Genomic DNA, 16,893 nt, shown 5'->3' on the forward strand with positions numbered 1-16,893 from the left:
CTCACCCACACAATACAAAAGGTCTTTCAAACTACAACAAAAATACATCAGATTCAGACCTGCCCCCTCTTTCTTGAGGCACAATCTCTGTTAACAATGCCTTCAAGAGAAAACCAGCTCAGAAAGATTGGAAACAGAAGTCTGTTCAACCTTTTGTACCACACACCTATTCAAAATTAGCTAAGTGGGGAACATAAAAAATATGCCTTGCTGTGTCTTGCCAAGTTTCAGTAGAGAGATGGACAAGATTAGCAGCAAGGCTTTGTGCACACCAAGGGAGTTTTAAGAGGAGTTCTCATCATGGTTAAAGCTGCCTCACTCACCCCAGTGTGAGCAAGGCTGGACAACCCACCTGAGGCCCAGCACCAGTGAAAGAGAAGCTTCATTCTATAATTTAATCAATAAGTTTTTTTTTTAATAGAAATTATCACTGATAATTAAGACATAAATGTATTTTGATACCTTCCCTAGAGACACTGGAGGACAGCAGCTCCTTTCCTGTTGCAGTGCACAGCTAACAAGGCAGTTACACTGACAGCAGAAAAGGGGCTGATTCTCCTTCCTCTACACCACCACTTTGAGACCTGAAGATCTCTCTGCTCCACTGAATCCAATAAAATGCATTATCCAAGGATAATCCAGAGGCCTTTTGAGCTCTAGTTTTGAATAGGATGGATATAAGTTTGAACAGGCTTTAACCAAGTCAATATACAGTTTTACAGCTTCACTATAAATACTTCAGTTAAACAGCACTTTTGTAGGTTTTGCTATACAGCAACTTGTTTTAAGCACAGTAAAAATTCCATAGATATCAAAACACAGAATTTCTTAAGAAACCTCTAGTGTTAAAATTGTAATTTAGCCCCAGACTCTCTGAACAAGCACAGGTATTTGAGTTACAGTTTCTACAGACATGAAAGGTTCTAGGCTTTGCCCCATTTTAAGAGCATTCCCTGGCAGTACCTTTGGGTCCAGCTGTGGAATAAAACAACCCATTTCCCTTTCAATTAGTAACTGCATGGATATAGACCCTTCTAAGTGTGATCTTCAATCTGCAGCTGCCTCTGCAGACACTCAGTGATGGCTCTTCTGTTTTATGGGTGTGTAGATGAAGAAAGGGGGGTTTAAACAGCAGCCAAAGGTGACAGAGCAACCAAGAGAAACAACTGAGTACAGAACATGGGAGCCTGGCCACTTCCAACCCCTCACCAATTTCCCTGTCTTTAATAAAATATTACTGCTCTCTAGCTTAAAGGAAATCACGTTAATAGAAAATAAAGTCTTCCTCTTCATCTCCCTTTCTTTAATCTCTCCCAGATAATAAAACTCAATGGTAATAACACAGACTTGGGCATTAACAATATGTAGCCTGGTGCTGAGCCTTTTTGCACATGATGTACTAAAACTCCCCCAGACCTAATGAAAAACACAATGAAATTTTGAACAGTTAAATGGAAAAAACTGTTCAGTGTGTAAGACAGTTGGGCAGCACAGCTCCTAGCGCTGCCCACATTCCAGGGTGTATTAAACATAAGACAGTGCTTAAATGGGGGTTTCCAAATATCACTAATAGAGAAATGAGGGGCGGAAAAAACGCAGCTGCTGGGCCAAGCACAGAGAAAGAAGTTAATTAAAAAATCACAACTGGAAAACTTGGTAACTATAGAATGACAAAAGCATTTTGCAGCATGATATACGTGTGTTTGTACACGTGTGTATGTGGGTACAGAGCGGCTCAACTTGCACACCTTTCCTGCTGCCTCACTAAATATAGCTGCAGTACAGCTGAGCCATTGTTTGTGGGCTGCTCGGGGCTGATGGTGCCATGAAAACCACATTCCTGGGCACTAAATAATCAGCCTGCCTGACCCCCCAAGAATCTGTAAGTCAAATTCATTTACCCCCAGAGGGCAATGCTCTATTGTATCCTCCCTCCTTTCCAGCCACCTAGGAACAATGGACAATAATTGCAACTGTCACGGCAGTCAGTAGGAAAAATAAACCAGTGCCTGTTTTCACAGCTTACTGCCAAACTTGATCCAAACACCTAATAACCATGCCCCCAACCACAGAACCACAGTCACACTAAAAAGCCTCAGATGTGAGCCCTTTGAACAGAGCTGCAGAACAATAACTCGACTTGTGTTCAAAATATAAAGCTAAAAACCAAAAATTAAAGCAAAGAAAAGTCTTCTTTGAGGCTGTGCTGTTGCTCCCCATCCTCTCCCCCAGGCACGACTGAAAGGACTGTTGAATTTCTCTGGTGGTAGCATATAGCTGGCTGCTGCTGCTTTCAAGTTTAGCTTGTGAAAGGGAAAAAGGGGAAGGGAGAAAAAAGATTGCCCTCCAAAAGAAAAAGATCACAGGCAGTGGGAACAGACCACCTTCTCAGTGCACAGCACTCTTCAGAGCAGCTCCACAGAGTGCAGAGGCACTGGAGAATCACTGGGAGTCCTTCTAAAGGTTCCAGTGCGTCAGGAATTAAAGAGGCTCCACACACCGTGCAAGATCTGCTGAAATGCATGCCCAAAAGTGGGTATCAAAGATGTCTCCCCATACTCTCTCCCTGAAACATCCCAAAGATGCATCACATCATGCAAAGGGTGATGTAATTTTGAAACAAAGTGCTTTTAAAACCCAGAACTGCCACGTAAGCCCAGGGGCTGCCCTTCCTTTTTGAGACCTGTTGCTTTACACACATGGAGCAGGAATGAAGAACCCAGAGTTTGGGCCTCTGGAGCCATAATAATCACCATCATCATCATCATCATCATCATCATCACAACAACCTCTCAGCCTGTTGGGGGCTGGAGCTCTGCATTCTGTTATAAAAGTTATCCCACATGTGTAATGAATGTATACCTTTGAATTGCAGCCTCCTGGGGAGAAGCCTGGGGAAACCAGGGGAGTATTTTCCTGTTTGGGTAAGGCAGTGGAACAGCACAGGCTAACGCTGGTGGCTTATCAATGACAGGCTGGAAGGCCCATAGAATTAAAATAACACTTTCTCTGCATGTGCACCAACCCACAAACCTGTGAGAGCATCTTGTACTGTGTGCTTTACTGAATATTGCACACCTCTCGTGCACAGGGCCCCTAAAGCTGCCAGCACAAGGTCTGGGAGCCTGCCTGAGCGAGCATCTCCAGAGCAGGGACAACATCAGGAGATAAACATCCCAAAGTAATGGACGGAAACTAAGCCCTGTTTATAAACACAGGAGGAGAAGGGCTTAATTTTAATTTCGTTCTACTTTCACATTTCCAAAACAACGTTGGCTTGGGTTTTGCTACTCCAGATGCACGCTGCTATAAACGGGAGAAGAATCAGAGCCACTGCTTCTTTTCAGAGTGATAATGGCTGCTCTGAAAACTTGCAATTTCTGACTCGTGTGTTTTGAGTGAGTTCCTCATCATAAGCACTGCAGAGGAATTATAAAAATATTAAATTACATGAAAACAAACAACCACAGGTTCCCTAAAACGACCTAGATATATAAAATGGGGAAATATCTTGGCAAAGCAGAAACTACTGCTGCTGGAGAGTGGTCAAATTTTGTCATTTTCCTTCTGGAGTACGGCTTTAAAAGAACATGCTCTAGTGCACAGATGTTGTACGCTGTCTTTTAAAATCTGCACTGGCTAATTTCAGTACCTAGAGGTACCATTACACAAACTTTGCTCTTTTTATTCTTCCCTATGTGCTAAAAAAGAAAAAAAAAATCTACATCATCGAAATCTGCCCAAAAATAAACAAGGAAATCAGATCACCCTCAAATTCCAGAAACTGAGCTCTGCTATACTCTGGTACCACATATGTCTGGTACTGACTTTTTTTCCCCCCATCCAGCAATAGGATGTGCTCGTTTATAACAGAGAACAATATACGCAACAAAAGCTTAATGTAAATTCATTCACTTAGGGCAATACAGCATTCCATTGATTTATATGATCACAGATGGGAGTGCACACATTTCATTTAAACCCCGAATTACCGTGTTTGAAGGGGAGGGGAAGAGGAGCAGACAAAGTTCCACAAAGCCAGCGGTATCTGTATATTCATTCTCAATTTCCTTTAGCAGAGAAACAGCGTTACCTTTTATTTCTCCAAAGTTCCCTGATCCCATGGCAAGAAGCTTGTCTTTCCAGTCCTTTGATAGTAGCTTTTCAATACTGGGAGTTTCTGAGTGAAGGGGGGGAAAAAAAACGTAAGCAAATCAACATGACTGTCTCCACAATAGAACTCATTAAAAGTCTATCTGCTAAAAATAAGGCCAACCCTATTCTGGGCCCCCAGTTCGTAATGACTTCATCAACAAACTGATAAGAGGGGAGGGAAGAGAAAAAAAAAGGGAACAAAAAAGAAAAAAACTGAATGTGTTTTGTCACCTGCTGTTTCAAAACCATTAGCTTTTTCCTCTAGTGGAACAAAGCTCCGGTAATTCTGTATTACAATGGGCACACATAAACCTGCAGTTCATTGTTTTTCAATTTGGTGAACAAGTTGCTGCCTATAATGGATGCCTGTCAGTTTTTGGGTGTTAGTCTGCAGTCAAAAAATAATTATGTTGATAAAATGCGGAGTAAAGAGAGAGAGAGAAGCAAAGAATTAGCTCCTAAATCTGCTACATGTAATTATATCCCTCTGAGTCTTTACAATTACATCCACTTTATAATGTGTGTTTAAACATCGTGTGGTGGTAAGCACACTGTGGAAAGATTTTCCAGCAACACACACATTATAAATAATAATAAAAAGTTGGGTATGGAAAAAAGCTTCAAAAGACTGCAAAATCCAGAGGGAGAAAAGGCATCGCTTAGAATGGAAACCCATTATTTGCTCATTTCAGATTCTATCACTTCCTTTAAAAATAAAATAAAATATATTTTTTCAGTATTTTCAGGAAAAATGCAGCGAGGGTGTGGATGGGTCTGATATTTATGTCTGCAACTCTTGTGTTCTGACCTCTTTTTGTGTAGAATTTTAATGCATAAGTAAATATAAATGCTAATAAAATTCAGAGAACATTAAACTCAATTCCAAACAATGTAATTGTATATTCTTGTCAGCATTTAGATGGGTACACAATTACAATAGCTTTCAATCCCACGATTAGCACTGCATTCAGTTAGAAAATGGAGTGTACTAAAAGATAAGTGTCCCAGTATGTGCCATCTAAATAACAATACCCACACTTATTATCTGGATCTAAGACATATACCGCTATTCTCCGCGCTGGTGTTTATGTGTATTTGTATTTGTTCAGGCATTTGTTTACCCCCTACCAGGAGCATAAAGGGAGCGCACGTTAACTTATCAAAGGGACCGTCTGGCCTAGAGACCGTACCATTATTAGCGACTGGTTAACTTTCCCCATAGTAAAAACCATTACGAGCAACCTTCATTATCTCGTTTGGCTAATTGCACCTCGCGTCCCCAGCCGCAGCTCGGGGCTCGGAGCCGGGCGAGCCCCGATGCCCAGGGCAACACCGTGCCAGGGATGCTCTCCTGCATCCCTCATCCACCAGCCTGTACGCTCGCAGGCAGAGGGACGGACAACAGCGGGCCCGCCCAGGGCAACACCGTGCCAGGGATGCTCTCCTGATTCATCCACCAGCCTGTACGCTCGCAGGCAAGGGACGGACGGACAGACAGCCGGGCGCAGCCCCGATGCCCAGGGCAACACCGTGCCAGGGATGCCCTCCTGCATCCCTCATCCACCAGCCCGTGCGCTCGCAGGCAGAGGGACGGACGGACGGACGGACAGACAGACAGCCGGGCGCTGTCCGGCCGCGAGAGCAGCGACAACCTCCGGATGGCACCGAGAGCACAGGAGGCGCTGGGTCCGCTCCGGGTTTGTTCACCGGGCAGCGCCCCGAGCTCTCTCCTGTGGCCTCGGGGGGTTCCCCGGGCTGTTCCCGGGCTGCCGCAGGGAGATGTTTCCGCCAGGATGCCCAAAGGTGTCTCGAAGCCCACGGAACCCCGGGGATGCCGCCGGAGCCCGCCCCGAGCGCGGCCGCTGAGCCGGGGGCGCCGCCGGGCTCCGGCCGCTGCTCAACCTCGTCCGTCCCCTCGATGGAAACCATTCCCCACAGCGTGAATAGGTCAGACAAACACTGCCCCTTGCCCTTGTTTCTTTCTTTAATATATATATATTTAATTATTATTGCTCCGTGCGTTTCTGCGAACTCCGGAGCGGCGTGTAAACAGGCCGGAGCAAACGCGGCACTTGCGACAAACCTTTGCAAAGCAGGAATGCGGCAACAGGGATCCATTGTGAGCTGACAATGGGCTCCGGAGCCTCCAGGCACCGCGAGCAGCCCGCCTTACTTTTAAGTCCATTGTCAGCCAAGTCCGCGACAAAGCTTTTCCCCCGCGGCTGGACAAAACACTCGCCGTGCTACGCTCGTGAAGAAGCACAAGTCCGCTGCCTAACTTGCTGCCTTAAAGCTACAGGAGCCGCTCAGGAGCCGGGGCTGCCGGAGCCCCGCTGCGCTGCCCGCCCGAATTCCTGTTTGCCTGAATCCCTGCCGCCCGAACCCCTGTTTGCCGGCATTCCTGCCTGCCCGAACCCCAGTCTGCCTGAATCCCTGTTTGCCAGCATCTCTCCTTGCCCGAATCTCAGTTTGCCGGCATTCCTGCCTGCCCGAACCCCAGTCTGCCTGAATCCCTGTTTGCCAGCATCTCTCCTTGCCCGAATCTCAGTTTGCCGGCATTCCTGCCTGCCCAAACCCCAGTCTGCCTGAATCCCTGTTTGCCAGCATCTCTCCTTGCCCGAATCTCAGTTTGCCGGCATTCCTGCCTGCCCGAACCCCAGTCTGCCTGAATCCCTGCTTGCCAGCATCTCTCCTTGCCCGAATCTCAGTTTGCCGGCATTCCTGCCTGCTCGAAACCCTGCCTGCCGGAATCCCAGTTTGCCAGCATCCCTCCTTGCCCGAGCCCCAGTTTGCCGGAATCCCTGCCTGCCCTAATCCCTGTTTGCTGGCATCCCTCCTTGTCCGAGCCCCAGTGTGCCAGCACCCCTGCCTGCCCTAATCTCATTTTGCCTGAATCCCAGTTTGCCAGCATCCCTGCCTGCCCGAACCCCAGTTTGCCGGCATCTCTGCCTGCCTGAATCCCAGTTTGCCCGAACCCCAGGTTGCCATCATCCCTGCCTGGCGGCAGCCCAGCCTGTCCTAACCCGTGCCTGCCCGTTCCCCCGCTGTCCGCGGCTCCCGTGCCCCCCCTGCACGGCTCGGGGAGCGGCCGGTACCGGTACCGGTGTCACTGCCCGGGCACCCGGAGCTCTGCCCCCTGCACGGCTCGAGGAACGGCCGGGGCGGTACCGGTGTCACTGCCCGGGCACCCGGAGCTCTGCCCCGCCGCACGGCTCGGGGAGCGGCCGGTACCGGTACCGGTGTCACTGCCCGGGCACCCAGAGCTCTGCCCCTGCACGGCTCGGGGAACGGCCGGTACCGGTACCGGTGTCACTGCCCGGGCACCCGGAGCTCTGCCCCGCCGCACGGCTCGAGGAACGGCCGGTACCGGTACCGGTGTCACTGCCCGGGCACCCAGAGCTCTGCCCCTGCACGGCTCGGGGAGCGGCCGGTACCGGTACCGGTGTCACTGCCCGGGCACCCAGAGCTCTGCCCCTGCACGGCTCGAGGAACGGCCGGGCCGGTACCGGTACCGGTGTCACTGCCCGGGCACCCGGAGCTCTGCCGCGCCGCGGGGGGCGGGGGCGGCCTGCCCGCTCGACGGCTCGAGGAACGGCCGGTACCGGTACCGGTGTCACTGCCCGGGCACCCGGAGCTCTCCCGCTCCAGCCCAGCAGTGCGAGCGGCGCCGCGCACCAACAAGGGGGGAGCGATGAACGCCGAGAACGGCCATGTATCAATGACTGAATTTCTGCGAGAACGGTAAAGAGCTCAGTAGGAAATCGCGATTAGAGATGTGAAAGGCCAAATGGCAAAATCCCAATAGTAACAATGCATCTGTTCATTAATGCGTGGATATGAGTAATATGAAAATTTAACACAATTATAAGCCCCCTCAGCAATCCTGATGGCATAAAATAGATTGTGGTGATCTAATCAGTGCTTCCCCTGTTGAAATACGGTATGTTAACTATTCAAAATAATATTATATAGATTTTTTTCCTTTAAAACCCCCCAAGCAATCATATTAAATTGATGTCCTAACTTAGTCTCAAACCTCTCTTGATCTGAACTGTCATTTTTACATAAGACACTTCAACACAATTCTGACACAGAATCAGCAAATAATCATCCTTCTCTTAATACTTAAAAAGAACTTTAATTCTGAAAGACAATAGCTTCCCCACCCCTACAGCTTTACGGAGCCAAAGAGCTAGATCAGATTACAGCTTGTTTAATTCTATTATATACCATGTTAACATCTTGTACTTACATAAAATATGCTATTCATATACTCAGCCTATCACATTTCAGTAACTGCTTGTGAAATACCTTATGCACCATGTCTTGGAAAGAAACATTTATTATGTCATTTATGTACCCCATTAAAAAAAGATTTGAAATTTACACATCTTAAATAAAAATAACTGTTTCAAAGGTTACGACAGTAGAGGTTCCATGAGTTATACAGAAACAAAGTCATCCTTTGTTCAGCTTTTTTTAGACCTGATTGGGAAGATGATGCTCTCAAATTAAGAGAAGAAATAAACACTGTCTCTTGTCTGCAAGGCAGGCATTCTCTGGATTCACAGGAAACTCAGGAAAACTTTTAATGCTTGCACATAGGATGTGCAGCTTGAAACGGGGACAGGAGGCCTGCACACAGGAACTGCCATTTCTGATCCCTACTCTGTTCCTCTCCTCTTAGATTCCCCAAAATCATGTTTTCTATGTGCAAAATCTGAGCTATATCGTGACAGTTTCTGGATGTGCACCAGGACAGCAATGCATTACACTGCTCTGCATTTCCAAAAAGCCACACATGGTGTTCTGAGCATTCATAACAACTCCTAATTCACCCTTTGAGAAGAACCCAGAATTGACTCTTCCTTTCCTCTCCCAAGCCCCACCTGAGCTGAGAGTCCTCCCCAGTACCTATCTGCAGTGTAGGTCCTATGGCACAAAGCAAACCAGTCCCAGGTCTCAGCACAGGATGAATTCACCTGCAAGACTTGCTCACAGCCTGTTTGTGAACAGTAACTCAGTGCTGTTTGACACATTGGTTCCAGACACACCATGAGGAGTGTTACATGGGGCTGCAGAAGAGGATTGCAGAGAGGGCACCAAAGAGAAGGATTGGGATGGAAAGAAGAGGAGGAACCATCAACTAAACACTGGCCAAGAGGCACCTGTCTGAATCAGCAGATTGAGCCTGTGCATCCCTGGAACTGCCCGTGCACTACTGGAAAGCAAATCATCTCAGTAAATTAACATTTAAAGGCTTTTTAATCTGATTTTTGGTATGCTAACAAGCATGTCACTGTCCCTCTACTCGTGCATTTGATATTTAAATACAGCTTCACTGACTTCCTTGCTCAATAGCCCTGAAGTTTTCACGCTGGGAAAGGAGTGGTTTGTTTCCAGGAAAGGGACGAGGCTACAGAGCCATAGTAAGAGAGAAGCACAATTTTTATCACTGTCTGATGGAATTCTGTTGAATTTAGTCTACTTCCTGAAGCTTTTTTTTTTTTTTCTGGAGCATTGTAGCTCCCCTTTGGGAGTGGACTAATCCTGCTCTCAGTTCAGTGGCAGCACAGATGCACATGTACCTGGGCCTGCCTTGGAGCCTTCCAAAACCCAGTCCCACAGCAATGCTGGGTCCAAAACCCAGCATTCCCTCCATGCCCAGTCTCTCCAGCAGCTCTGCAATCCATGCTCCAGGGTCACACTCCTAGAAATCCACTCACACAAGCTCAGAATGTGCTCAGTGGCAATGTGCTCAGTGCCAAATCTCCATTGCCCTCTCTGCTCCTGCTGATCCTTGACTGAAAGCAAACTTGGGTGTGCTGCAGCTGCCTGGTCCCAGAGAAAGGCACACAGTTCCCCCAGCTGTGCTGAGACAAGGGGAGGAACAGGAGCTCTGCACACCAGGCAGGTCCAGAAGAGCCATGTCTGAGGAAGGAGTGGGAGAGAAAGCTCTGATGTTACAGAGGCAGCAATGATTGAAGGGCAGGAGGCTGCTGTAAGCTGACTACAAGGAGGAGGAGAAGGGTGAGCCCTGGAGCCCCCCAGCTGCAGGGTGTCTGATACCCAAGGATGGGGGCCCAAAGGTTCCCTCCTCTGTAACCACAGTGAGCAGATCTTGCCCTGCGCTGAGAGAGAGACATTTCTTGGGAAAAAGTGAAAGGAAGATGGACACTGTTGAGCCAGGGGTGGAATGGATGACTCCAGCCATCAGAAGGACAAACAGAATAATAATTTATTAGCAAGAAGTTGTGAGCTTTATATCTCACTCATTAAACTGAGACCTCATTGGTCTCGAAGAGAAAACCTCTCACTATTGGTGAGCCACGAATAGCACACTCTGGAGAACCATACCTATAAACAATGGGTACAGAAAAAGAGATAGTAATTGTCTTAATTCTTTTCCTCTAAGACTTTCCTGGGAAGAATTGTCTCTGTTCTTCCTTTGACTGAACGGAGAATATCCACAGAGGACGTCTGGCCTGGGCAAGGATGATGACACAAAGTGTGGCAAGAACAGAGAGAAGCCAAGGGTTGCTCAATGCCCAGCCAGACCACCAAACATTCCCTGCCAACAGGAGCTATTCCTAGAGGGAGGAGTATGTGGCTGGCACAAATTATCATGAATGAACTTCAGCATTGCCTCATACACCTCCCACTTCGGGCAAGCACCTTCCTTTGTATTAAGAGAGCACTGGCAAACACTGAGCTGGCACCCATTATTCACCTTTTTCTCCTGCTGTGCTCATAAATACGTTCCACCTGTCAGCCACAGCTCCACCCAGAGTTCCTACAACCCTCACCTACCACCCCATGGCATCCTGCTCTCTGCTCCGGCACCACAACAAACCCTCTCTGCCCTAAATCAGGAAACAAAACTAAGGGCACATTTCCACCCTGCTTTTAACAGAGCACAGAAACACATAGATCAAATAAATTTCTCTGTTTATGCCCCCATTTTTTTATTAAGAAGCTCTTAACTATACAAAATCAGAAACAATTTCCAAAGCAAGGAAAATAAAGCAACTATTACGAAGGAATGGTTGGTATCAGCAGGTTACATAGACATGCAGCATCTGCATACACATATGGTTCTCCATCAACAGAATCATGCTTTTAGGGAACTACTTGCAGCTAGGCAAGACACTATGAATCATGAGCAGGCACAACACAGAATGTATTTAAATTTGGAAATCAAAGACCACAAAACATACATTTTTCTCTTGCCTTCCAGGAAGCACTGCAATTTTTCACCAGTCTAAAAGCAGTTTAAACTTTTGGAGCAGACACTAGGAAACACCTCTATGAATGTAAATATTGTTCCAGTGTGGGACATGGTTGCTCAGGCGTGAGAAGCAAAGATGTGGTGCTGAGCACAACACTACCTGGGGCTTCTGTGCCTGGCCAGAAAGTGCTGTGCTCTTGGGTTCTGTGGGTCTGGGGCTTTTTTTAACACACAAAATGTTTTTTAGACTCCAGCACAAACTCGCAGAGCTGAAGCAAACATCCCAGTTCCAATATCAGGGAGCTGTGGCGCTCTGGCCAGCACACCTCCGTGTGACTCTTACTGCACCACTCCATCACCACCACTGCGCAGGAAACAGCTGGGCTGCAGATGTCCATGGGCAGCTTCCAAGGCCACTAAAGAGCTCCCTTCTCTGGCAGAGACAGCCAGCCCTCCTGCTCCTGGAATGCCCAGTCCCATCCCAGCCACATGGCAGCTCACAGAGCTTTTCATTTCAGAGCACACAGTCAACTTCTGTGCCCACAGCTGACTGCAGTCACCTGTGGTGCACAACGACACCAGGTTACCCCTGCATTCCTGCTGCACACACGGCCTCCTTTTGTGTCTGCTCAGAAATACAACACTTTTTTCAAGTTGTTTGCTCTCTTTTGCAATGCCCACCATGCTGCTTTGATGAAGCACATGCTGTATATGAATGATAAGACATTTTTATTGTCATTTCTGATAAAAGAGCACTGCTTTTCTGTTAAAAAAAAATAATTCACACAGCCAGAAAAGGTTCCATAGCACCATAAAAAATATTTAATATTTCAATATCCAAATTGATAATCTATGAATGCCACTAGAAACATGATTGTACTCTACCCACAAATATACAAAGAGATTACCTGCACAACTGCTCACCAATGCCTACTGCCAGTCCCACAAGAAAGTTACCTAAAACTGCAGGGATGTTTATTGGGAAGGAAAGGTTAGAATGGCCTTCAGATACACTCAACTACCAGTTGTTAAAATAATCATTGTCACAGCATATTGTGCAGCTGACATGGCCATGATACACAGAGTGTCCCCATACAATTTCAGAAAGATTCAACCCATACAGAGTAACACCAAACCTCTCAGAAAGCTTCACCCCAAGCACAATAACACCAAACCTCTGTAGAAAGCTTCAACCCAAACACAATAACACCAAACCTCCTCAGAAAGCTTCACCCCAAACACAATAAACACCAAACCTCTCAGAAAGCTTCACCCCAAGCACAATAACACCAAACCTCTGTAGAAAGCTTCAACCCAAACACAATAACACCAAACCTCCTCAGAAGGCTTCACCCCAAACACAATAAACACCAAACCTCTCCAGAAGGCTTCAGGCACCTGCCCCCACACAGTAACACCTTCCCGCTCCAGCAGGCTGCAGCATCTGCCCTCGCTGTCCCTCAGGCCAGCGCTTTTGTGCCCTGCTGCTCGTTACTGTCAATGCTGCTCACCTGTGCTGCACAGCTGGGGCCAATTGGGGGTGATTGGGCACAGCTGGAGCCAGTTAGGGGTGATTGGGCACAGCCCCACCCCAACCAGCACACACTCTGTGCCAGCAGTCATCTCTTGGGATGTATCTCTTGGGCAAACCCCAGCATCAGGTTAGGCAAACTGGAAGAGCAAAGGGACTTCTTAAACTAGATTTGAGACCCAAACCAGCATCTCAATCAACGCCACCCTCAGGAATAGCCAGGCTGCTGTCTGAAATTTTGGTGCTCCCCAGCAGCTGGCTGCACTGGCAGCTGCTGCATCACCTGCATGCTCTTCAGGCTGTCCTGTCCCACGGAGCAGTCCCACCCCAGGAGCAGTGTCACACTCACACAGCAGATGGGCAATGCCAGGACATCACCCCAGTGCCTCAGCCTCCCAGCAGAAGAGCCCATGTTAATTTGGGGGCTACACAGGCCACAGCCGGGATTTTCTCACCTTCCATCCTCTGCTGGAATGCAGCCTCAGCCCAGAGCCTGCTTCCAGGTGTCAAAAATTCAGGCATTTCTCAAACACTCTCTGTCAAACACTCCTCTGGACTGACACTGAGATGTCCAAAAAGCCCACCTGAGAAAACCACCTCTTTCATGAGCGCATTGCTGAGCCAGGTGAGCAGCATTCCTGCTCTCACCTCAGCACGGGAATTCCAGCTCTATCTCTGTTATGAGTAACATACTAACTTGTACATACTCCACTGCCTTACCTACTTAGTGACAGCAGACCCCACCTATAAGGCTACACAATAACCCAGCAGAGCACAGGGCTGTGAGCTGCCGGGTGATAATTGCCACCCCTTCCACTGCTGAGGGCATGGAAATCACATCTGTGCTCCACTCACACCTCCACCAACCTGCCCTTCCACACCAAGCCTGGAGCCACTGCTGGCTGCCTCAGATTGACATGGAGCTGGGACAGGACAACCCCAAATTATTCTGAATAAACAATCCCAGAACAGTGCAGTTTGTAGTCACAGCTCAGTCACCCTGCATTGAAATGTCTGTCCTGAAAATGCACAGTAGGATGTGGCTGGCTCAGATGCAATCTGCCCTTCCCATTTCCACAGCAGTGATGCCTCAGGTTCAGCTTTTATATTTTTCACATTCTGTGCTGCTTTAGTGTGTGGGTCTGGGCTTCACATGAGGGGATGGTGAGCTCTGTGCACAGAGCAGGGAGACAAAACAATTCCTGCTCCAGCTGGGCACCAAGGACAAATGATCCAAATCTCAGCCCAGGAGCACAAACCCCGTGGGCTGGAGAGAAAAACAAGCAGGGTGGGACTGGATGGGCTAAAGCTGGAATGGGACAATGAACTGCAAGGTGCAAATGGAGCAGAACTGATCCCAGGGACAGACCCTGTGCCTGGTTGTGCATTTTGGGGCCATTTTGGTTCATCTTGGGTGCAGCCCTGGCTGGGCTCTTGTGCTGCCCAAGATGGATCCATTGAGGAGATCCTTTGAATAAATCCCCACTTTATTCTGTAATTTTAAGATTATTCCAGCTCCCTGCTAGCACTATCTTCTTCACCCCTAATTAAATTAACATTCAAGAATGAAGTAAGTTTTTGAACCTTATCAAACTTTAAATAAAACAAAAGTGAAGTTTTTAAACGTGCACAGTTCTTTCCTGATGTACAAAAAATAAATGCATGAAACAGAGCAACTCGCTTTCAAACACCTGAGCAGCAACCCCTTCCTTTTTAATTGAAGTTCCACCAGTAGGAATCCTTATGAAAAGAAGGGCAATAGTGAAATTTAAAAAACTCTCTCCTACACATGAAAAAAGAAGAATTCTGTCTTATTCTGTGTTCTTCAGCTTTCTAATGCCCCTTTAATTCCTGGCATCTCTAAATGAAAGAAGGAATTGATTTTCTCAGGAGTGGTCCACCCAGCAATAAAAGTGTGTCAGATGACAGAAGGAGGTGGTATTCTGAGCTCCACTGAAATCCTGAAACCACTAAGATATTTTAATATTTACAGAGACTATTTCAAGAGCAACAGCATAAAAACAAAGACATCTCTAATTAAATAACATTAAATTTCACCTCAGTTTTGTTTTTCCATCTCAGTTGGACAGAGATACTCCACCAGAATACATACTCCCCTGAAATACATTTTTGTATTAGTGCTACCAACTGAGCCAGTCTCTAATTAAAGGGCCATAATATCTTGTTAATATTAACAGAGGGCCAGGGTTTTGGTCTGCTAATTTTTGACATCTTCAGCACATCCTTGATAAGTAAGAGGGATTTAAAAAAGGCATTCAATGAGATGACCATACACTAACTTTTTATAGGTATTGACACACCATCAAGGATGTTCTAGGGAGATTCCATAGTTTACCCTTTGACCAAAAAGATCTTTATGCTGATCTGTCACGCTTAAAGTAATTAAATGCATTCTCAAACAAACCCTAAAACAAAGCAGCAAGAGCCCCCAGAAGTACGTAACCTAAATAACCATAAAACACAAATTGAGAGCTACAGCGTTTGGCTAGAATTCCAGGGAAATCCTTGCAAAGCTCAACCAACTCCACTTCTGAAATCCTAAATTCAACAGCAGCAATGTAACCCTTCACACACAGTTACCACAGGGCTCTCACCTGAAAATCTCACAGCAACTTACTTAAAAATGGAAAAAAAAATTGAGCCCTGAAGCGCTGGTAATTTTCCTCAAAATGAAAAACGCGAGGATTACGTGTGATGAAGCTGGGCAGACAATTTTCTGAATAGCCCATCTTGCAGCCCTGGCCGTGCTGCCACTTGCAACCAGCAGGAAGGAGCAGCTCTGGGCTCTTCCAGGGAGGAAGGGCTGCCCAGGGAGCTGGGGGTGCCCGGGGCTCCCACCCTTCCTCACCTGTCCTGCCCAAGGGTCTGATTTGGCAACGCCACAGAGCAGCACAGAGGAATGAAGGGGAAAAGGTAACCAAAACCAGCACCCTCGCCAGGAAGCTGCAACTTGCGCTATTGAGGGCTCTGGGGTTATTGTGGGACAGCTCTCCCTGCTTTGGGGGACAGAGGCACCCCTGGCTGCCTGTGCCCACCCTGGGGAGCAGCCAGGGGCAGAGCTGCTTCCCAATGGGAGCAGGCAATATCCTGCTGCAGCTGTGCTGCTTGCTGGCATAATCATCAGCTCCCACCCTCCTCCCCCACCCTGTTTTTCTTTTTTTTTTTTGACAGCTGTCTTCCTATCTTCCCAACAGGTGCTATTAGGCCCCGAACAATGGCGAAGGCTTTTAAGGCACTGCTGTTGACAAGTGAAAGGGAACAACAAATGGCTCAGTAGTGCTCTTCTCCCAGGGTCACTCGAGCAATGGTAATAGTTATTATTTTTATTTATTAGCTCCGTGGCACTGTCCCCCATTGTACCTCCTCCTCCAGCCTCCCCTTTCCGTGCCAGCAAGGAGCTTTTTAACTTTTAATAAAAACGGGCGAGCGCTCGGCTCCCGAGCTGGCTCTCCCTGCAAAGTGCACAGCTAATGAACGCTGTCCATTTGGATCTGGATAATTTATGATGTCAGCCAGCAGAGGTGGGGAGGGCTGCACCCAGATATGGCCATTACTCACTCTGCCACGAGTGACAACGGGAGCATGGGGAGCTGCAGGTCTGACAGAACAGAGAGGGGCTCTCACCCCCTGTCTGGGGCTTTTTCTCAGGATAATTACAAGATTAGCAGATAAATATGACATCCCCTCTCTTGAGGTTGATGTAATTTTTCTTTTCCCTCCTTAGCATTTTGCTGACTGCATCATAATCCTCTTCAGAGAACAATGGCAGGTGGAAGAAAAGTTAATTTTCCCTTAAATGAAAATGACTGCACCCATTTAAACAATGCACTCAGAAGTGTTACTGCCAGGAGAAAAAATGGTGCCAAAATGTTTTCTGATCCTAATATATTTCTCATCCACATATATTTACTAGATGAGGTTACTCAATTAATAAATGGTATGCAACAGATAAACCCTA

General features: G+C 47.3%; 1 protein-coding gene across 10 annotated transcripts in view; it reads right to left on the reverse strand.

Annotated features, from left to right (window-relative positions):
* SOX5 (SRY-box transcription factor 5) overlaps window positions 1-16,893 on the reverse strand; it is a 604,730-nt gene that overhangs the window by 145,416 nt on the left and 442,421 nt on the right. For 9 of the 10 annotated variants that reach the window (XM_030959507.1, XM_030959511.1, XM_030959510.1 and 6 more), the window contains one exon: window positions 4,094-4,180. The exons of the other annotated variant lie outside the window; for it this stretch is intronic. In XM_030959507.1, the coding sequence (XP_030815367.1) occupies window positions 4,094-4,180 (87 nt within the window). The remainder of the gene's footprint in view (window positions 1-4,093; window positions 4,181-16,893) is intronic. 10 annotated transcript variants of the gene reach the window in all.

This window comes from Camarhynchus parvulus, chromosome 1A, assembly GCF_901933205.1.
Source record: "Camarhynchus parvulus chromosome 1A, STF_HiC, whole genome shotgun sequence".
NCBI lineage: Eukaryota > Metazoa > Chordata > Aves > Passeriformes > Thraupidae > Camarhynchus > Camarhynchus parvulus.